The 21,151-nt window shown below is 61.6% G+C and overlaps 1 protein-coding gene across 2 annotated transcripts; it reads left to right on the top strand.

The window, feature by feature from the left end:
- The first annotated feature begins 1,156 nt into the window (after positions 1 to 1,156).
- On the top strand, positions 1,157 to 11,391 carry CCDC71 (coiled-coil domain containing 71). 2 transcript variants are annotated; one of them, XM_045024307.1, is made up of 2 exons: positions 1,157 to 1,210; positions 8,886 to 11,391. In XM_045024307.1, exons 1-2 carry the CDS (start codon positions 1,161 to 1,163, stop codon positions 10,123 to 10,125), a joined length of 1,290 nt encoding a protein of 429 aa, XP_044880242.1. In that variant the 5' UTR covers positions 1,157 to 1,160; the 3' UTR covers positions 10,126 to 11,391. The 2 variants fall into 2 exon arrangements, with proteins under 2 accessions (XP_044880242.1, XP_044880243.1); XM_045024308.1 differs by lacking the exon at positions 1,157 to 1,210 and adding an exon at positions 3,015 to 3,204.
- The last annotated feature ends 9,760 nt before the right edge of the window (positions 11,392 to 21,151 follow it).

Raw genomic sequence — 21,151 nt, forward strand, 5'->3', positions numbered from 1 at the left:
GAGCTGGGGGACGTTAATGGTCTCTCCAAGAGAATGTTGGGAAATGTTTGGGGCTGGTGGGGGTGGATGAGTATTTGCTAAGGGATTTTAGGGAGCGTTGAGGAGCCAAGTGGAAGGTATCTGGGGGACCTGATAGGGGGAGTCTCTGGGGGCTGGTGAGGAGTCTAGGGGGACTCCTGGGAGTGTCAGTGGAGGTCAAGAGGAGCCTGTTAGGAAACTCCCTGGGAATCATGGCAGAGTGGGAGCTGATGAGGGTTCAGTGCGGGGGTGCTGGGTCAATGGAGAATTAGGGGCCCTATTGTGGGGTCACTGGCAGGGTTATAAGGGCGTATTGAGGTGTCAGCGAGGAACCTGGGGAGAGTGCTGGCAGTCTGGGGAGGGTCAGGAGAATTCAGGGGGGCCAGGGGGTGGGGTCACTGAGGGGGAGGGGGGAATGTGGTGAGAGGTTCTGGAGGGTCATGGGGTGAAGTGGTCTGGGGGTGTCAGTGGGGGTGGGGATCAAAGGGTTCATGGCTAGAGGAGTCTGGCAGGGTCAGTGAGAGGTCAGGGGTGTTCATTGGGGTAGGGAGTCATGGAGTGAGGGGATCAACTGGGGTTAGGAGGGGGAGGTTGGGGGCCAGGGGGGTCAGTGGGAAGGAGTTAGAGGTCTGGGGTGGGGTTCAGGTGGGTCATGGGGTGAGGGGGCCTGGGGGGTCAGTGGGAGGAGACCTGAGGGGTTCATGGGTCGGGGATCTAGGGGGGTCAATGGGAGACCTGGGGGAGGGGGTCAGAGGGGTCAGTGAGAGGAGACTGGGGAGGCCTGGGGGTGGGAGTCTGGGGGGTTTCATGGGTGGGGGACCAGGGGGGTCTGGGGGTGGGGGGGGTCAGTGGGAGAAACCGGGGGAGGCCTGGGGGAGGTGGGCTGGGGGGTTTCATGGGTGGGGTGGGGGGGTCAGTGGGAGGAGACTGGGGGGTCTGGGGGAGGTGGTCTGGGGGGTTTCATGGGTGGGGGGGTCAGTGGGAGGAGACTGGGGGAGGGGGTCTGGGGGGGTCTGGGGGTTTCATGGGTGGGGGGGTCAGTGGGAGGAGACTGGGGGAGGGGGCCTGGGGGGGTCGGGGGGCGAGGCACAGGCGGGGCCGGAAGCGGAAGCGGACGGCACTTCCGGCGCTCGGCGGCAGCCATGTTGGAGCGGCGGCGGCGCAGCGGCGGGTTCGGGCTCCGCGGCGGCCGGTAGGTGGGGCCGGGCCCGGGCGGGGGCGCTGCCGGGTCCCGCGCTGCGCCCGCCGGGCCCGAGGGGAGGAGCCGCGTCCGCCGGGCCCCGCCCCCTGCCCGGGCCCCGCCCCCTCTGCCGCCAGCTCCGCCCCGCCCCCTGCCCCATCGCCGGCCCCCCTGCTCTGCCCCCCCACCCTGCCACCCCGCCCCCTGCCCCACCAACCTGCCCCACTGCCCCAGCTCCCCCCGACCCACCGCCCAGCCCCATTGCCAGCCCCACTGCCCTGCCCAGCTCCCCTGCTCTGCCCCATCGCTGGCCCCCAAAACCCCCCCCCGCTTTGCCATCCCGCCCCACCCCCTGCCCCACCACCTGATCCACCGCCCCGCCGCCTACCCCATCGCCAGCCCCCCCACCCTGCCACCCCGCCCCCTGCCCCGCCCCCCTGCCGCACCAACCTGCCCCCCTGCCCAGCCCGGGCCCCGCCCCCTGCCCCAGCGCCTGCCCCCCCACCCCGCCACCCCGCCCCCTGCCCCACTGCCCCGGGGCCCGCCCCCCTGCCGCACCAACCTGCCCCACGGCCGGCCCCACCGCCCGGCCCCACTGCCCCGCCCAGCCCCCCTGCCCCAGCTCCCCCCGACCCACCGCCCAGCCCCATTGCCAGCCCCACTGCTCTGCCCCATCTCTGGCCCAACCGCCCCGCCCCCTGCCCTGCCTCACCACCCCGCCCACTGCCCCCCAACCCCCCGCTCTGCCCCGCCCACTGCCCCATTGCCGGCCCCACTGCTCTGCCCAGCCCCCTTGCTCTGCCGCACTGCCCCGTCCACTGCCCCACCACCTGGCCCCATTGCCAGCCCCACTGCCCTGCCCAGCTCCCCTGCTCTGCCCCATCGCTGGCCCCCAGCCCCCCCCGCTTTGCCATCCCGCCCCGCCCACTGCCCCACCGCCTGGCCCCATTGCCAGCCCCCCAGTTTCCTGCTCTGCCCCATTGCTGGCCCCACCTCACGGCCCCGCCCCCTGCTCTGCCCCACCGCCCCACCTCCTCCCCCACCCCCCTGCCCCATTGACAGCCCCCCAGTTCCCCGCTCTGCCCCATCGCTGGCCCCGCCCCCCAGTCCTCCCCGCTTTGCCACCCCGCCCACTGCCCCATTGCCAGCCCCCCTGCTCTGCCCAGTCCGCCTGATCCCCGCTATGCCCCATTGCCCCATTGCTGGCCCCACTGCCCGCCCCTGCCCGCATCGTCTGCCCAATCGCCTGGCCCCAATCCACTGCCTGCCCCTGCCCCCTGCTCTGCCCCACTACCCATCCCCGTCCCATCCCCTAGCCCTGTGTCCTAGCCTGCAGCCCCCCGCGCTGCCTCAATGGTCCTGCCATACTACCTGGTGCCCCAGATCCAGCCCCACCCAGCCCCCACTCTGCCCCACTGCCTGGTCCCCCAGTGCTGCCCCACTGCCCCCCACTCTGCCCCACTGCCTGGCTCTCTGCCCCAGTCCCCCAACCCTGCCCCACTGCTTGGTCCCACTGCCCAGCCCCCCTACCCCACTGCCCACCCCTGCCCCACGGCTCTGGTCCTCAGTCCTGCCCCCCGGCTCCTCCCGCCCAACGGCCCGTCCCACTGCCCAGCCCCCCCCGGCTCCTCCCACCTGACCAACGGCCCGTCCCACTGCCCAGCCCCCCGGCTCCTCCCGCCCGCCCGACGGCCCGTCCCACTGCCCAGCCCCCCGGCTCCTCCCGCCCGCCCGACGGCCCGTCCCACTGCCCAGCCCCCACGGCTCCTCCCGACGGCCCGTCCCACTGCCCAGCCCCCACGGCTCCTCCCGACGGCCCGTCCCACTGCCCAGCCCCCACGGCTCCTCCCGACGGCCCGTCCCACTGCCCTGCCCTGCTCCCTGCTCCTATTTGCCCTGCCCTGGGGGCGTCCATCCTCACCCTGCCCCCAGGGTGATCTGTTATCCTTAGCATCTGTCTTCTGCCTTATGTTCCCAAGAGATGCTCAGGCCCCTCCTCCACAGGGGTGAGCCCCCTGCCCCTCAGAGGGCTCCCCTGATGTAGTCAGTCCTTGCCCCCATGTCGTTAGTGACCCATACTCGTGTGGTACGAGGACCAGAGAGCTGGATCTGGGCCTGTAGTGAGCCAGGGCGTCGGGTAGGGGTGGGAAAGCTGCGGGAGCTGGGGAGGTCATTTGGGGGGGAACGGGGAGCTAGGGGTGACCCTTTCTCCTGGGCAGAGGGGCCAGCTTTAAATCCTCCTTCGACACACGTTGTCTGCCCCAGGGCTACACATCCCACCAGGGCTGCACTGGAGTCACGTAGTGCTGAGTGTGAGTGGGGGGGCAGGAGCGGGTCTGGGTTCGGGCAGGGCTGGGCGGCTTTTCCTCTGGGGGTTCTAGCCCAGGCTGTTGATTCGGTTAATAATGTGAGTAATTTCAAGTAGTCATAAAAAGTAGCAATGAGGCCATGAAAGAAATACATAGCGGTGCAGTGCATCTGGGCAACCCGCCCTGTGCTGCCAACACCCTCGGGTCAGCGAGACTTGATTGGCACAACAAACCCTCCAGGTATCGCCAAAGTGTCGGAAAGTCAGAGCCTTCCAGGACCTGTCTTGGGCAGGTGCGACCTGCCCACTGGGGGCTAAGCCCCTCTGCCGTTGTCCTTCTGTTCAGTCACGGGTGCTCCACAGTGCCATGCCCATCCGGCTCCTCTCCCCACGTCGGGTTTGTTCCGCATTGCCCTTTGAACAGACGTCTCTTCTGATGCTGGGTAATCAGTGCAGAGATTTTTCTCACACTTGGTTGTGTTCTAGACACTGAGGAGAAAGCGAATGTGTCCCACGGGCTGCACAGTCTCCTCTCTCTGGGTTCAGACCCTGCTTTGTAAGGGCCAGTCTCCCTCTCACGGAGCCTGCCTGAGTTGTGCAGCCGCTCCCAGCCAGGATCTGCCGGAGCTCACTTGGCTGCTGGTTTTCATTTCTCCTTCCCAGTGGCTTGGGTGCTGCTGCTGATGTAGGGACTGATTAGCTTCTTGAGCGCGGTTTGGTTCTGGCTGGGAGGGTTTGCTTCAGTGGCTGGGATGCTGAGCCCAGGAGGCGCTATTCTGTAGCAGTGGATTCTCAGCCACTAGCAGGGGCGGCTCCAGGCACCAGCACGCCAAGCGGGTGCCTGGGGCGGCAAGCCACAGGAGGCGCTCTGCCGGTTGCCGTGAGGGTGGCAGGCAGGTTGCCTTCGGCGGCTTGCCTGAGGAGGGTCCGCTGGTCCCGTGGCTTCGGTGGACCTCCCGCAGGTGTGCCGCTGAATCCGCGGGACCGGGGACCTCCCGCAGGCGTGCTGCTGAATCCGCGGGACCTCCCGCAGGTGTGTCGCTGAATCCGCGGGACCGGGGACCTCCCGCAGGCAAGCCGCTGAATCCGCGGGACCGGGGACCTCCCGCAGGTGTGTCGCTGAATCCGCGGGACCGGGGACCTCCCGCAGGTGTGTCGCTGAATCCGCGGGACCGGGGACCTCCCGCAGGCGTGCCGCTGAATCCGCGGGACCGGGGACCTCCCGCAGGCGTGCCGCTGAATCCGCGGGACCGGGGACCTCCCGCGGGCGTGCCGCTGAATCCGCGGGACCGGGGACCTCCCGCGGGCGTGCCGCTGAATCCGCGGGACCGGGGACCTCCCGCGGGCGTGCCGCTGAATCCGCGGGACCGGGGACCTCCCGCGGGCGTGCCGCTGAATCCGGGGACCTCCCGCAGGCGTGCCGCTGAATCCGCGGGACCGGGGACCTCCCGCGGGCGTGCCGCTGAATCCGCGGACCTCCCGCAGGCGTGCAGCTGAATCCGCGGGACCGGGGACCTCCCGCAGGCGTGCCGCTGAATCCGGGGACCTCCCGCAGGCGTGCCGCTGTATCCGCGGGACCAGGGACCTCCCGCAGGCGTGCCGCTGAATCCGGGGACCTCCCGCAGGCGTGCCGCTGAATCCGCGGGACCGAGGACCTCCCGCAGGCGTGCCGCTGAATCCGGGGACCTCCCGCAGGCGTGCCGCTGAATCCGCGGGACCAGGGACCTCCCGTAGGCGTGCCGCTGAATCCGGGGACCTCCCGCAGGCATGCCGCTGAATCCGCGGGACCAGGGACCTCCCGCAGGCGTGCCGCTGAATCCGGGGACCTCCCGCAGGCGTGCCGCTGAATCCGCGGACCTCCCGCAGGCGTGCCGCTGAATCCGCGGGACCGAGGACCTCCCGCAGGCGTGCCGCTGAATCCGCGGACCTCCCGCAGGCGTGCCGCTGAATCCGCGGACCTCCCGCAGGCGTGCCGCTGAATCCGCGGGACCGAGGACCTCCCGTAGGCGTGCCGCTGAATCCGGGGACCTCCCGCAGGCGTGCCGCTGAATCCGCGGGACCGAGGACCTCCCGCAGGCGTGCCGCTGAATCCGGGGACCTCCCGCAGGCGTGCCGCTGAATCCGCGGACCTCCCGCAGGCATGCCGCTGAATCCGCGGGAACCGGGGACCTCCCGCAGGCGTGCCGCTGAATCCGGGGACCTCCCGCAGGCATGCCGCCGAATCCGCGGGACCGGGGACCTCCCGCAGGCAAGCCGCCGAATCCGCGGGACCGGGGACCTCCCGCAGGCAAGCTGCCGAAGGCAGCCTGCCTGCCGTGCTTGGGGTGGCAAAATACCTAGAGCCGCCCCTGGCCACTAGACACTCGATGGGTAGGCTGGGTGGTAAACCCCATCTCTCTAACCTGGCTCCTGACTACCCAAAAAGTGATGCAGATGGCTCGGTTTGAGAAGGTGGAGTCATGCAGACAATTCCTTTCACCCCAAGCCCTGGGAGATGGCTGCTAGTTGGTGTCTGTGTAGGATGTGCTGATTAGGAATGTGCACCGCACCCTAGGAGGGAAAGTATGCACAGCTGAGCTTTTAATGAGCATGGAATGGCAGGAGAGGCCAAGGGCAAGGAATGGCCTTGCCATAGGGAGGTTTTCAGTTGGTTTCTTTCTGTGCAGATTGTGTCTTTATCTATCCCCGCTCTCCAGCCTTCAGCCACACCACACAGCCTTGCTAAGACGCCTCTGCCTGCCGCTTCCAAATAGCATTGACGTTTTGAGGCGTTAAGTCCTTTCACTGATCACTCCTGCAGAGTGTCAGATTATTGACTCTGCCGAAGCCTCTTTGTTCTGGAATTGTCACACGTTTTAAAGGCGTCTGAACCTGTCACAAGGGTTTGTCCTGTTAACACTTTAATTGCCCCTTGGTGTTTGGAGGCATTATGTTGATGGCCAAAAGCTATTCTGGTGACTCTAGGAGAATGGACTTATGGGTCATTACCATAGAATCATAGATTCGCCATCCCAGTGGATGCACGTGGTAGCGCTTGATTTATTGAGGGCATCACCTGGCATGTGGGTGAACAAACTTGGGGTGCAGCAAGAGACAATTTTGTTGATTAGACGAGATACCATTTACATTTTATCAGACAGTCATTTCTTAAACTATACTGTTTTATGAACATAAATATATATTAAAGTAAGAACACCTCCTGGTCCATTTCTGTATTAAAATGGCATTTCAGAAATCCACAGTAAGGTGTGCTGGCCATCTTTGTTCTTGGTGCAGGTTCCAATTCCCAGATGACAATTGTATATTCTGCACCCTGTTCAAAACATGTTAGCGATTCTGCATCCCTCCATCGGCTCCCCATTCTCTAGCCTATCAAACACAAGCTACTTGTCTTCACTTGCCTTCCTGGCCTATCTCCTCCCTCCCTTTCTCCTCTCATTCACTATCAGGATGTCAACCTCCATCTCCCATTGGCTGTGAGGTCAGCCTCCATTGCCTACACACGCTTTCTCCAGCGCTGCCCCTCGTGCTTGGGAGGAGCTCCCAGTAAACCCCCCAGAGCTATTTCATCATCCACCTTCAAAACCCTCCTAAACCTCTCCTTGGCCACGAGACCAACACAAACGTTGACGGAGACCACTGCTGATCATGCTGGCCCATATTGTCTCATTGTTCCCTTGTGCCACTCGTCTGTCTAAATCCTTCGCTTGGGTCTCATTTTATAGTTGGGTTAGAAGCTTTTGGGGAGAGCCCATCTCTCTAGGGCTCCTAGGTGCTCTGGTAATAAAAACAATGACTCTGGAAGGAGGTGGCGGATGTGAGAATACCTGTGGAATCTATCTGTGAGGTGGTCATTTTTCAGTCCACCATCACCTGGGTGCGTTCCTCTTTCATTATCTATCTCAGACCTTGGACTGGCTTTGAAGGGAATGTTTGATAAACACTGAATTCCACTTTCTTACTGGTTCGAGAGGTGTCTCAGCAGCTGCAGGTTTTACCAACTCTTCACGTTTTACCGCTTTTGTCAGCCTTTAGTTGCCATTTCCAGCTGTAGAATCAGCCTGTTGCGTCCGTGTTGGCTTCAGCCTGCTGGCCTAGTGTCGGCTGACTCCAATTCCCGCACAGTGTTCTGCAATGCTGGCTCCTTTCTGGGTTTGCATCCTGTACTCAGCTGCTAGCGCCATTCCCCCAGCGTAGGTAGCTGAGTGCTGCTAAAGGGAATAGCAGTGCTGGCCCTCAGCCCCGGGTGCGCAGACCTCCAGTGAGTTCCAGTTCCTGCATCATAGCCGGGGTTCTGTTGTGGTTTCTTGCCTCAGTGAAAAACACGTTTGTATTGTCTTTGTGGAGTGAGCGTCCTTGGCTGAACAAGGGTTTGTGTGACAGCAACTTGCAGACATTTGTATAAACAAGGGAAAGGAAGTGGGAGGAAGGAGGGAGGAAGGTCATGCTGCCTTTGTACATGGCACTAGTGAGAGCACGACTGGAATACGATCCAGTTCTGGGCTCTGTACTTCAGAAAAGCCATTGAAAACCTGGAGCAGAGAATGGTCAGAGGGTTGGAAGAAACATGGCTTATAATGAGAGGCTTAAGGAGCTCGGTGTCTGAAGAAGAGGCTGAGATGGCTTGATCCTGGTCGGTAAGCGCCTGCGCAGGGAGAGGATCTCTGTAGCAAGAGCGCTTTGATCTCGCCGACAGAGCAGAATGAGCCGGTGGCTGCAGGCTGAAGTGTGAGTCTGGAATAAGGTGCACGGTTTCCACTGGAACAGCTGGCCTAGCAATCGTGGTGGATTCTCCGTCACTTGAAATCGTCACACCAGGCACGGCTGGTTTTCTAAACGAGATGTGGTCGTTTAACCGCAAATGATTAGTCTGGATGCATGAATGACTGGGTGAGGTTCTCTGGCCTGGGTTACGCAGGGGGTCAGACTAGATCAGGGGTCGGCAACCTTTGGCACACGGTTCGCCAGGGTAAGCACCCTGGCAGGCTGGGCCAGTTTGTTTACCTGTCGCGTCCGCAGGTTCGGCTGACGGCGGCTCCCACTGGCAGCGGTTCGCTGCTCCAGGCCAATGGGGGCGGCGGGAAGCGGCAGCCAGCAAATCCCTCGGCCCGCGCCACTTCCCGCTGCCCCCATTGGCCTGGAGCGGCGAACTGCGGCCAGTGTGAGCCACCATCGGCTGAACCTGCGTACACGGCAGGTAAACAAACCGGCCCGGCCCACCAGGGTGCTTACCCTGGCGAGCCGTGTGCCAAAGGTTGCCGATCCCTGGACTAGATGGTCACTGGCATTTAAGATCTCAGAGAGTTCTCCATAGCCTTCCCTTAGAAGCCTGGAGATTGGTGTTTGGGTTGTGCTAACTGTCTTCTCTTTCCCTTTGAGGTGTCCAGCGCTGGTTTTCAAGGAATTTGGACCTATTGGAAGTGCCTACTACCCTAATGCCATGAATATTGAGGTGAACAATGCGGAAGAAAAAGCTGTCCATTCTTGGTCAAGAATCTCTTCTGCAGGACAGAAAGCCCTGGAGGAAGCTCTCAGAGTCTTCAACCCCATGTCCAAGGACCTTTCAGACACCGAAACCCAGCTGGTGGCCTTTCTCCAAGGCCTCAAGGAGGAAGGCTACCAGCCCACAGTCTTAAGGAGCAAGGATGTTTATGGGTACAGCTCCTGCACGGCGGCTACTCCCAGCCAGCCAGCCGACAATTCAAGCCCAGGCGCTGCTGTCTCTGACTGTACTAAGGCTCCGGTTAGAAGCCCTGCCGTGGCAGCAGAGGCGCCTGGGACACGTGCGGAGGTGTCCGTCGGCTCTCCTAACGTTCGCACCAAGCCTGTCTCTAAAGGGAGAGCCACAAACGTGCTGCTGAACTCGTTGAAAGAGACACGGTCAGGCACATCGAAGGCCTCAGCAATGGGCTTCCCAGCTAACATGTACCCTGATGTGTATCCAGCCATGAGACTCTCTGTCGTGCTGGAAGCCTTGGTCCCACTGAAAGCCACAGCATCCTGTCTGGAGTCCAAATACAAAGAGGGGCATCTTGGGATCTCCCCCTCGGACCTGAAGCTTCTCAAGGCGTCGGGTGCCTCAAGGCAGAACGCTAAGCTACCCGCGGGGCAGGTAGACCCCAAAGGCTACAAACACGTCGTTACGAAAGCGCCAGATTCTCCCGCTCTAGCTGTAACGCTTCTGAAGGGAGCTCAAGGTGGGGTGCTAAAGGAGAGCAATGGTTGCAAAGCATCTGGAATCCTGAATGGGAGGATTACAGGCAGCTCATCTCAGTGTTGCAGTGGGGGCTCACAGGCCAAGGCCTTTACAAATAAAGCCAAGGAAGTGCCGGGGGGGAGAACTGAATGGAAAGACAGCAGTAGCCAGGAGACTGTTGGGCAGAAAAGGAAAAGAGCTGAGGAGGTGAAAGAAGCACCACAGAAGAAGAAGAAGAAAAATGCCGTGAATAAACCTGAACTAGCTCAGAGCACTTTGAACCTGCTGAGATCCCGGGCCATTAAGGTGGACAGCTCGTCGTCAGACGAAGAAGTGAGGAGGAGAGCACAGAAGATCCTTAGGGTTAACCTGTCCCCTGTGATCAGAATTCAGCCATTGTCCCCCTCTCACAATGTCCCCTGAGTTCCTTCCTTTTGTCACTTTTCTCTTAAATACGTAAGTGTGAACCAGCTGCCAGGCTGTGGAGATGTGTAAGAGCCACTTTCATTCTCTAGTGTCCGGCAGCAGTATCACAGCCGGGACCTGCAGACTTTGGGCACCTTGCTCCGCAGCTGTTGCTGGCTGCCTGGCAACGTTCTGCAGAGTTGGACTGCGCGAGTACAAAGCCGTGTTTAGAAATCCAGGACAACGACTCCCAGCCCCCATGGTGAGCTGAGCGAAGCCAGGTGCTAGCGTTCTGTGCTGTGCTTTTCTGAACCTGCTGGAGCGTATGTCTGTGCAGTGAGGAGCGCCGGACTTTCTCCTGACGTTCATGCACTGTGATGTTTTCAAGCTGTACATTTATTAGTTTTATTTTGATCAAATTTTATAACTTTATTCTATATCTATCTATCTACACACACACAGTGCCCTGGCACTGTCTGAAGGCACGTCTCCTCCGCCCCTCTGGAGCTGGGTTCACCCTTCAGTCAGTCTTTTGTCAAAAGGTGCCAGGGTTTCTTTCCCATCGTCAGTGTTCTTACCTGTCTGTTCTGGGCTCTCTTGAGAAGCTCAGAAGCAGGCAGAATTATAGCCACACATTTGTCTCTGGAAACACCATGCTGGATGGAGGCTTACCAGCTCGTAGCTCTGTCCTGTTCAGGTGACCTCGGCAAAGAAAATGGAACGTAGGGGAGGGCTGGTTGGGCTGTTCGCTCTGAGTCTGTCTGCCGCCCCTTTCGCTGTTAGCAGAAATACTAAATGCTTCCTGCGGGTTTGCTTCCAAAGAGCGCCGCGGGAGAGGTGCTGCCAGGCCCCCTCCGTTAACTTAAGCAATGAATTTGTGGCTGGTTGTCGACCCAAGAGCTGGGGCTGCCCATCAGCGGATACGTAATATTTCCTGGCCAGAGCGTCATCACTTGAGTGCTGCTGAACATTCCAGTGACTTGCGGGTTAGGTTGAGAACTCGCCCACTGTGCTTCTGAATGTATCGAGTGTTGCTAATGTTCTGCTGGCTCCAGGGGAATGTGTATGGGTGAGAACCAGAGCACAGCAGCAGCAGGTTCATCAAAGGAGTTTCCAGCAATTTTTTTAACATTTCAAGAGAATAAGGTATTAGTTTCTGGGGAGTGGTTTGCGCGGGGTTAAGCCACTGTATATTTATTTCTCATCCTGGATTTCAGATTTGCCAGCTCTTCTGGGATTTTAGGGTGATGATCTGCTGCAGGGTATAAAATCTTTCTCTGCCTAGAGTCTCCGTGCTTAGTTCTATGTTCAGGGGAGCATGAGAAAACAAGGGGTAGGTGCCTCCTTCCCTCCTCACTGGGAAAGTCTGGCAGGTACAGGCTGGGAATATGCTTATCGCACTTGCAGTTGCGTTGCTGGGTGTGATCTGAAGGCAGAGCCTTCACTGGGTACAGTTGGTTCTGCCTTCTGTGGAGGGTGCTGGCTTTCCAAGGAAGCAAGAGCTGCCAGCCGCCGTGTGACGTGGAAGAGCAGATGAGCGGAGCCAGCCGACGCCAGGTGGGACATTGCCCGCCATGGCCCGGGGTGGCTGAATCCACCCTGCTGCGGCACCCCAGAGCCGTTCCGGAGGATGCTCTAGGCATCAGCTGGCAGAAGGCTGTGGGTTGGGGGACCTGGGAAAGCCTGTGTAAGGGGAAGGGAAATCAGGCCCCGGGGTCCAGTTGGTGCTGCAGGCAGAGGAGCTTCTCTGTCGCCCCCTGCTGCTGCCTGTGCATCATAGGCAATAGCTTAATATGCTGCTCCCTCATTGGACGCACAGGTCGTCAATGCATGCAACAAAGTGTGCGACCGTCTGGTGTGCTTGTGTGTTAACAAAACAGGGCCGCCCGGTAATGAGAGACGGGGCCCTCCCACAAACAGCCTCCGCATTTGGGGTCGATTCTCCTCCGGAGAAGGGGGGGAAATGCCCCTTTCTGTTGTCATGGTCTCTGGCTGGAGACTCCCTGTTAGTCCAGAGCGAGATGACGAAGGCTGTCTCTGTGCAGGGCGACGGTCACACCCCAGCCAGCACTGACAGTCGGAATTTACAATAGTTCACATGCAATTGGCAATTCCGGCCCATCTGTGGAGCACCATTCAAGAGGGCACAGCTGCCCCCCAGCCCCACAGCAGTCGTGCTGTCGGGAGTTGCTAGCTGCTAATGCCATCGCTGGCCAGGTGCTCCCCCCCCCCCCCCCCAGGACGTGACCTTCAGTGGCTGCCCCGGGGTGGCTATAGGATGGAAATGTTTCCTTTTCACTCTTTGTTTTCACAGCCCTTGTGTTTGAATTTTGCAGTGTTCCCACTGCAGGAGCGGCACTGGGTGAGCGCCTCCCTTCCCTAGGCTCAGCTCCCTCCCTGGTTTTCAAGCAGGCAGAGGAATAGGCTGCCCTCCAGTGGGTCTTCCCGTGTGGAGAGGGCTCAGAACTCCAGCCTGCTGGGAGCGCTGTGTTCCGCCTCCTCTCCTCTCCTCTCCTCTCCTCAGGTGCTGCAGCATTATCTCCTCTTCTGGCCACGGCAGTGCATTGGCCGGCTTTGCTCGTCAGGCAGCTTCTAGGAACCTGCAGCAGCGAGTCCAGCTCCCACTGAAGCCAGTGAGACATGCACCTGCTTATACCCAGGCCTAGGTCTCTTCCTTCAGCGTATGCTGAGCCGCTCCCGAGAGGTGAGCAGCTGGGGCTCCCCCGGGTGCGTTACCCGCTGCAGCACTCTGCTGCCCTCCTCCCCACATGGCTCAGCTCCCGAAATCTTCGCCGTGTCCCTGAGGCGGCTCGCGCGGCTCTCTCCCTGCGACTGCACACATCAAACGGGGCTTGTTGCCTTCACACCCGCTCATGACTTCCTACATGAGTTCCTGGGGGGTCCACCCAGGTTCTCCTGCAAGGGGTGGGGGTGGTGGGACGTGGCAGCCCGGTTCCTGGGAGAGCTGGAAGCCGCTGGGGCTCTCCCCTGGCTTGGTCGGTCGAGTGTGCGTGAGGTTGTGTGTGTCAGCGATAGGCACGGCAATACGTTCGTCCTGCCCAGAATCCCGCAGAGCAGGTAGGTGTCTGAGCGAGCGAGCGAGGGTCGTCGTGGGCAGAGATGGCAGTGCAGGGGGGTGCTCGGGGTTGGTCCAGCGCAGGTGGGGAATGCCGATACCCCACTTGCCAACCCCTTCCCCTTCGTTGTTTCAAGGGGGGCTGCAGACAGCCCTTGGGGCCCTGCTGGAGAGAATCCAGCTCCATGCCACGGGTGGTTGTGGTAGCCGTGGACCCCAGTGTGAGGGTGCTGCACAGGCAGTGCTGGAGTTGAAGGGATGGGCGCTCCGGAGAGGTGGCGTGGCCTTTTAGGGCCGCATTGTGTGCCCTTAGGCCTGGGGATAACCCTTCCTGCCCGTAGGGGCTGGGTTGGCACAGAGGTGTACGGGTCTGCGGGATCGTTCTTTACTGATTGACTGGCATTTTGGGCAGCCACAGGGCCGTATCAGGAACCGATCCAGTAAGTGCTGAATGTGTTACACTGCAGTGCCCTGCACACAGGTGGTTTTCAGTCTGCTTTTGTGTCGACCACCTAGTCTGGCGGTGCTGGTCCCGGGCAGAGTCAGAGCACGCTCAGCAGTGCTTGTGCTGTGTGGATTAATGCTCCTGTCGTTCGAATAAGGGCTGCCAAGGGCTGTGCTTACCCACCTCCCTGGGGAATCATTTCCGCTTTTACTTACCTGCCAGGAGGCAGTTTGTGTTTCCCCTGCCTGAGTTGGCTGCACCCGGGGTAGGGGCCCCTGCACTTCCTCCTTTGTGTTAGTGAGGCCGGAAAGCAGCATGTGTCTGCGCAGGTCAGTGAAAGGGGGGAGGATCTGATTTTCAGATGTTTGGTTGAAAATCTGCAGTGTGAGTCCTGTGCCCAGTGCCATTTCCCCACACAGGCTCCTCATTTAGTGCTCTCTGTGGCCAGTGGGTGTGTGAAAACCCCCACGAATGGGGAGACACCCAGTGCCTGCCTTGAGAGAGAGAGGAGGTTTTCTCTCCCCCGCCTGTAGCCCTGGGGGCAAGCTCCACGCCCAGGCCTGAGTTTCTGGCAGAGCTGATGAGTGGGGATGTAGTTCATGCCAGGCTGCTTTGGCACCTGCAGTTTGACCAAGTTCAGCCTTGTTTCCTGGAGAAGTGAGTGTATTCGTTGTGCAGGATTTCAAGTGATGCTGATGTTTGGAACCCCTGTGGTTGGGGGGCACCTTCCAGCAGGTAGCGACAGTGCCCTGTGGCAGATTGTCCCTTCCCCGGGGGTGCAGCGCGTGGCTTGCTAAGCTGTGCTGGGCGGGCCGAGGGGCCAGTATTGCTCCCCTGGGCTGTGACGACTGGTGAGGGGCTGTGCCCCAGGAGCGGCTCAGCCCAGCCTCTGGGTCAGTGTGTAACACCCTGGCCCTGAGCTCTGCCAGCGCAGCTCCCTTGCTGCCGAGAGGGGGCCCCTCCGGCTGCTGCAGAAGCAAGGAGCTGGGATTAGGGGAACCCAAGGAAGCCGGCTGTGGTGGCTGCCAGGCCTGTTTGGCTCCTGGACATGGCGTGAGCGGCTGGGGGATTGCGCTCAGCGAAGGCTGGGAAGCACCAGAGAACTCCCTTTGCAGGCAGCTTTTCCTTGAGCCGGTCGGGCCGTGTGGGCACCAGGCGGGCGCGGCGCTGTGGAGGGGCGGCTGGGGGCTTTGCGGGGAGCTGATGTGCCTCTGGGCTCTGCAGCGCTCGCGCCCAGAGCCCTGCCCAGGCCGTGCCGATCGAGGAGCGCGTCTCCTCCCAGCATGAGCATCCAAAGCAAGTTCCCCTCAGCGGCAATTAGCCCTTGCCCTGAGGAATCCCTTCATATTCCCTGGCCTGTGCCTCTTGTGGAGTCTTAATGATCCCGTTCAGTTCCTGTAGCTGCGCACAGGGCTCCGCAGAGGGCGGCTGGGGCCTTCCCCAGAGGCAAAGCCAGGCACGCAGTGCTGCAGTGACATGCCCACAGCCATGCTCCTCACCACCTCTCCCCACTCCTGGGGGCACCCAGAGCACTTGGAAATCCGCCTCCAGCCACAGCGCGCCAGGGTCGTCCGTTGGCGCCTGGAGTTTACCAAGCGGTGCAGTTAGTGTCTGGAGAGACACTGGCATCCTCTCTGCCTGCAGCATTTCCGCTGGGCCGGGGGAACTGTCCATCATTGCCGAGCAGCCTTGTGAGAGACCTTCCATTGCTGCAGCGTGACTGGCTGCTTCTGCTTGGACTGGAGCCACTGGCTTGGCCACGGATCTTCTCTTTGGTGTCAATCCAGGCCAGCCCCATACCAGCAGCGTGCTAGTCCCCAGAGCCAGCGGGCCATTTCCTACCAGCCTGCCGCCCCTGCTGTCAGCCTGGGAATGGGATCACCTGCAGGAGGGAACCCCACATGCTGCTTGTGTTGTGAATCTGAAACAACTGGTCCCCTTGTGCTGGGAGTGAAGTGTGTGTGCAGCGTGGTCAGTTGCTGGGCAGATGGTGCCCCGCATGCTGTGTATATTCGGTCGCCGCTGTTCAGGGAAGGGCAGTGGTAGCGTCCCACTCTTACGAGGAAACAGGCCAAAATCAAACTCTCTTTCTCTTCAGTGAAGTGAACTTTTTGTTATGAACTGGGAGCGGGCGATCTGGCCTTGCCGTCCTTCAGAACCCAGCCAGCTGCGTCCGGCTCCTCCTTGGCCCTTCCGCGCCCTTGGCCAGGCTGCTGCCGTGGGTGCTAATGACAATCACACATTGTCAAGTGAACGGGGCAGAGCCTCAGGTGTGACTGGCTGCTGCACGGGGCTGGATTCTCTCAAACTCCGCACTGTGAGCCCTGCTCCCCCATCCTGCCTCTCCTTCGCGCCCTGCAGCAGCGTCAGCCAGTCCAGTCCATGCACCCAAGCAAACGCAGCATCTTGTCCCGGCTCAGTCACGTTGTTCTCTCTCGCAGCGACCGTGAAGGCCTGAGGTGCCTGGCTGGGCAGGCCCCCGTGTCCAGGAGCTGCTGGCCGGGAATTACTCTGCAAGGGAAGTGTTCACAGGGATGTGCTGTAATGTCACTGTCCTGCCAGCAAAGCAGGCGTAGCAGGTGCAGGAGCTGCGAGGGACACACGGGCTTCCAGGATCCCTCTGTGACGAAGTGGGACTGGTCTTACTGGGGGCTGGGGACAGAAACTAAGTTCCAGCAGCACAAATGCCTGACACTCTGTCTCCTAGCAACGGATGGCCGGGCCCCTCCCTGCAAAGGTGCGGGCTAGAGGTGTTGGAGACAAAGGGGTCAGGTGACCTCCTGGCCCGGGAAGGAAGCGGAGGAGAGAGGAGGGGCCGGAGGGGGTGGGGCAGACTGTTGTTGGCTGGGGAAACAGGGGAGCAGGGAGAGAGGGCTCTGATCCCCGAGAGGGGCTGGGAGGCCCCCAAGATGGACCTAACCGGGGGGATCCTGTTATCTGTGCCTGCAAGACCTGTGTTGGACTGTGCTCCTGTCGTCTAAATAAACCTTCTGCTTTACTGGCTGGCTGAGAGTCCTGGTGAATCGGCAGGGAGTCCGGGGGTGCAGGGCCTGGCTCCCCCCCACTCCGTGACAACTGGTGGCAGCGGTGGGATAGACTGCACCCCGTGGACGGCGCTTCCTGCAGTAAGTGACTGGGGAGCAGTAAAACGAAGGGGCGATTCACCCCTGGGCGAGTGTGGCCAAAGAGCAGGACTTTGCAGTAACAGGGTCCCCCGGGGGATCGCAGCGAGCAGTCCCAGGGGCGGAGGAGGCTGCAGCTCGACCCTGGCAAAGAGGGGGTGACCTCAAGGACTGGCACACTAGGGGTCCCCCTGGAACCCGTGGGGAGCGGCGAACACCCCGGCCTGCGAGCGGCCAGCAGGAAGATGTATTCCCAGAAGCGCAAGTGTGAGCTGGTGGAGCTGTGCAAGCTGAGGGGCCTGCGCAGTGGGAAGCTCACCAAGGCCCAGCTGATTGCCCGGCTGGAGGAGGGAGATCACTGTCTCTGAGGGAAGCAGCCGGGCAGATGCAGCGCAGGCACCAGTGTCTGTCCCCGCTGGGAGGGGTCAGCCGGCCGCTGAGGGCTCCCCGAGACCTCCCACCCCTAGGCCTAGGGGGAGGAGGAGCCCAGCGACTACCGAGGGCACCGTGACCCCCCTGGCCAGCAGGGGATCGTCCCGGCGACGCTCGGCCTCCGTGGAGCGCAGGCGGCTGGACTTGGAGAGAGAGATACAACTGAGAGAGATGGAGGAGCGTAAGGAACAGAGGGAATATGAGGAGAGACAGAGGGAACGTGAGGAGAGACAAAGCCAGCGTGAGCTGGAGGAGAAGCAGAAGCAACGCGAATACGAGGAGAGGGAGAAGGAGAAACAACGGAAACATGAGCTGGACCTGGCCCAGCTGAAAAGCAGGGAGGCCCCGGCTGCGGTGAGTGAGGGAGGGCCAAGCCTACAAAGAGCTTCGATAAGAACTTCCTGGCCCGGCGTAAGGAGGGGGAGGACATAGACACCTTCCTGACGGCCTTTGAGAATGCCTGCGAGCTGCACCAGGTTGACCCTGCAGACAGGATCGCGTTCCTCACCCCCTTACTGGACTCCACCGCCGTGGAGGTGTACAGCCGAATGAAGGGGGCGGAGGCGGGGGACTACAACCTGTTCAAAGAGGCCCTGCTCCGCGAGTTTGGGCTGACCCCGGAGATGTACCGGAAGAGGTTCCAGAGTCAACATAAGACCCGGGAGGTCACCTACCTCCAACTGGTCAACCGGGCGCAGGGATACGCCCGCAAGTGGACGGCTGGGGCCCAAACTAGAGAGGACCTGCTTGACCTATTCGTACTGGAGCACCTGTATGAGCAGTGCCCATCCGACCTGAGGCTGTGGTTAATGGACCAGAAGCCGGAGAACCCGCAGCATGCAGGCCGGCTGGCCGACGAGTTTGTGGACCGTCGGGCAGGGGATAGCAGGGAGGCGTCTCGAAGGAGCAGGTCGGCCTCAACGCAGAGAGAGAGTCACCATGGGACCTCCCAGAAGGGGCCGAGGGAGGGCCCCCACCAAAGGGAAACATCTAGCGTCAGGTCCAGCCGTCCCACTCGAGGGGACCCACGAGACATGGGTTGCTATCAGTGTGGCCAACAAGGCCACATACGGGCCCAGTGCCCCAAGCTCCGGGACAAACTGAGCGGACCAACCCCACATCGGGTCAACTTGGTAGAGACCCAGCCGGATGAGGGGCAGCGTTCGCAGGAAAGGGGGGCTGGCCGCGTACCCCCTGCGAAGGAGGGAGGGGGGCCCCGGGTCGGCCCCTCCGAGGGGCTGGATGCTCCCAGCCCTGAGTTTTGGGTTTACAGGGTGGGCACAGGGCTGCCCCTCCGGAGCGAGTGCCATGTTCCCCTGGAGGTAGACGGGAGGGAGGTCACTGGGTACTGGGACACGGGCGCAGAGGTGACGCTGGTCCGGCCCGAGGTGGTGGGCCTAGATCGGATGGTGCCCAACACCTACCTGAACCTGAGGGGTGTGATCGGAACCCCATTCAGGGTGCCTGTGGCGAGGGTACACCTAAAGTGGGGGAACAAGGAGGGCCCCAAGGACGTGGGGGTGCACCCACATTTGCCCACGGAGGTGTTAATGGGGGGGGATCTCGAGGACTGGCCCAGTAACACACGGGGTGCCCTGGCCGTGAACCGTAGTCAGAGCCGACGCAGGGCTCTGCACCCTGACACCGGGGAAGGCACTCTTCCCGGGGCACCGGACCCTGACCTGGTGGGGAGGAAACGCCCAGGGACAGGGCTCAGAGAGGCTGTGGCCCCAGACCCAGCCGGGGAGAGAGAGCAGATCCCCGCCCCTGCCCCAGCGGCTGAGTACCAGGCCGCGGTGCGGGAAGACCCCTCCTTGCGGAGGATAGGGGACCTGGCCAGCCTCGGGGGGGGGGGGGGGGGACGGACCATGGGACGAGGTGGCCGGAAAAGGTTCCTGTGGGAGAAGGGGCTCCTGTACCGAGAATGGACTCCCCCAGGGAAGATGGAGTCAGGGGGGATCAGGAGGCAGCTGGTGGTACCCCAGGAGTATCGCCACCAGCTGCTGTGCCGGGCCCATGACATTCCCCCCTCAGGGCACCAGGGAGCCTGGCGTACCCAGCAGAGGCTGCTGCAGAACTATTACTGGCCTGGGGTCTTTGCCCATGTCCGGCAGCACTGCCGCTCCTGTGACCCCTGCCAGAGGGGGAGGAAGGCCCGGGACACGGGGAAGATGGCTGTAAGGCCCGGGCCCCGCCCCGAGGAGCCTGTCCAGAGGGGGGCCAGGGTCAGAAGGGGGGCTCTGAACCGAGAGAGCCCGAATCACAGCCCCCCAGACTGGAACGTGGGGGGAAGGCCCCAGCCCTGCGTGCACCCCAGGGGTACTGGGGTGGGGAAAGGGCGCGGGCGGCATAAGGCTTCCCCCCTGCAACCTGCCAGTGCCCTCGAGCCCCCCCGACCTACAGGGGGGCAGGAAACTGGAATGACCTGGGGTGACTCTTCCCCAGAACGGGAGGGACCCTGGGGCAGCCATGGGAATGTCGGTGGGTTTGAACTTCCCCGGGTCACTGGCTGGAGTGACCCCGCTCAGTTCGGTCTCGAAGGGGGGAGAGGTGTGACGAAGTGGGACTGGTCGCACTGGGGGCTGGGGACAGAAACTAAGTTCCAGCAGCACAAATGCCTGACACTCTGCCTCCTAGCAACGGATGGCCGGGCCCCTCCCTGCAAAGGTGCATCTCAAGGTGTGGGAGACAAAGGGGTCAGGTGACCTCCTGGCCCGGGAAGGAAGCGGAGGAGAGAGGAGGGGCCGGAGGGGGTGGGGCAGACTGTTGTTGGCTGGGGAAACAGGGGAGCAGGGAGAGAGGGCTCTGATCCCCGAGGGGGCCTGCAAGGCCCCCAAAATGGACCTAATCGGGGGGATCCTGTTATCTGTGCCTGCAAGACCTGTGCTGGACTGTGCTCCTGTCATCTAAATAAACCTTCTGCTTTACTGGCTGGCTGAGAGTCCTGGTGAATCGGCAGGGAGCCCGGGGGTGCAGGACCTGACTCCCCTACATTCCCTGACACCCTCTCCCTGGCAGTTAGGACACGCTCCCCAGGGCAGGAGCAGGGAGGTGCAGGGCTTGTCTGTGTGCCTTCCTCCACCTGTTCAGCTTTCTGCACTGGACACCAGCCCTGCCTCTGTCATCCACTGTGCAAACACACTGATCACCTCTAAAAGGGGGTGGGGGCGGCGCTCCCCCTTGGCTTCCCTGGGAGCAGCGGGGTTGGAACTCAGGTGACGTCGGTGCTGGTATGTGGATTGAAAACTTGGTCTGGGCATGCATTGCGCTAATTGCCTCTGCTTCGCTCTGTATCCTTGGGGTTGGGGTGACGCCCTGGTCCCTCCAGCTCCCCACACCCAGAGCCTGCTCCCTGCGCAGTGGCTGCTGACAAGGCAGTGGTCTCTGGTAATGCTTTGAACTTGGAGAACCATTCAGGCAAGCACCGAACGTGGCTTCACAGATGTTCTGCTCACGTTTCCTGGCAGGTCCCAAGGCTGGGGGAACTGGCTGTGAGAGAGGGAAGCAGGCCCAGTCTTTTCCGTCTCTCTCGGTACGGGAGTTTCTCCTGGCCCCTAGTCATTCCCACCACCCGCCTCTCCTCTCTGCGGTGGGAGAGGGGTGACCAGGCCTGGCATCCCGGGGGGGGGGGCATGCTGCTGACCAGCCCCCGTAGCGCATTTCAGCCCTTTGTTCGTGTCTCTGACAGCCGCTGCCCAGCGAGCAGAGGTTGCACTGACCTCGAGCCCTGGTCCCAGGTGGTTCAGGGCCCCCGGGCACAGCACCTTGCCTTTGTCAGCACTGAATTTCATCTGCCAGGCTCTTGCCCGGCCACCTAGCAGAAGGGGCCGTGCTCCTGACTGGAGCGAAGGACTGAATTTTCAAAGCTGGAGGCCCTGGCTGGTGTAGACAGGCCCATTCCTGAGCCTGTGCATTTGGACAGTGTGTGCAGACCAGGACCCAGCTGCATGTGAGCACTGAGGTGACAGG

The sequence above is a fragment of the Mauremys mutica genome, chromosome 7, assembly GCF_020497125.1.
Source record: "Mauremys mutica isolate MM-2020 ecotype Southern chromosome 7, ASM2049712v1, whole genome shotgun sequence".
Classification (NCBI taxonomy): domain Eukaryota; kingdom Metazoa; phylum Chordata; order Testudines; family Geoemydidae; genus Mauremys; species Mauremys mutica.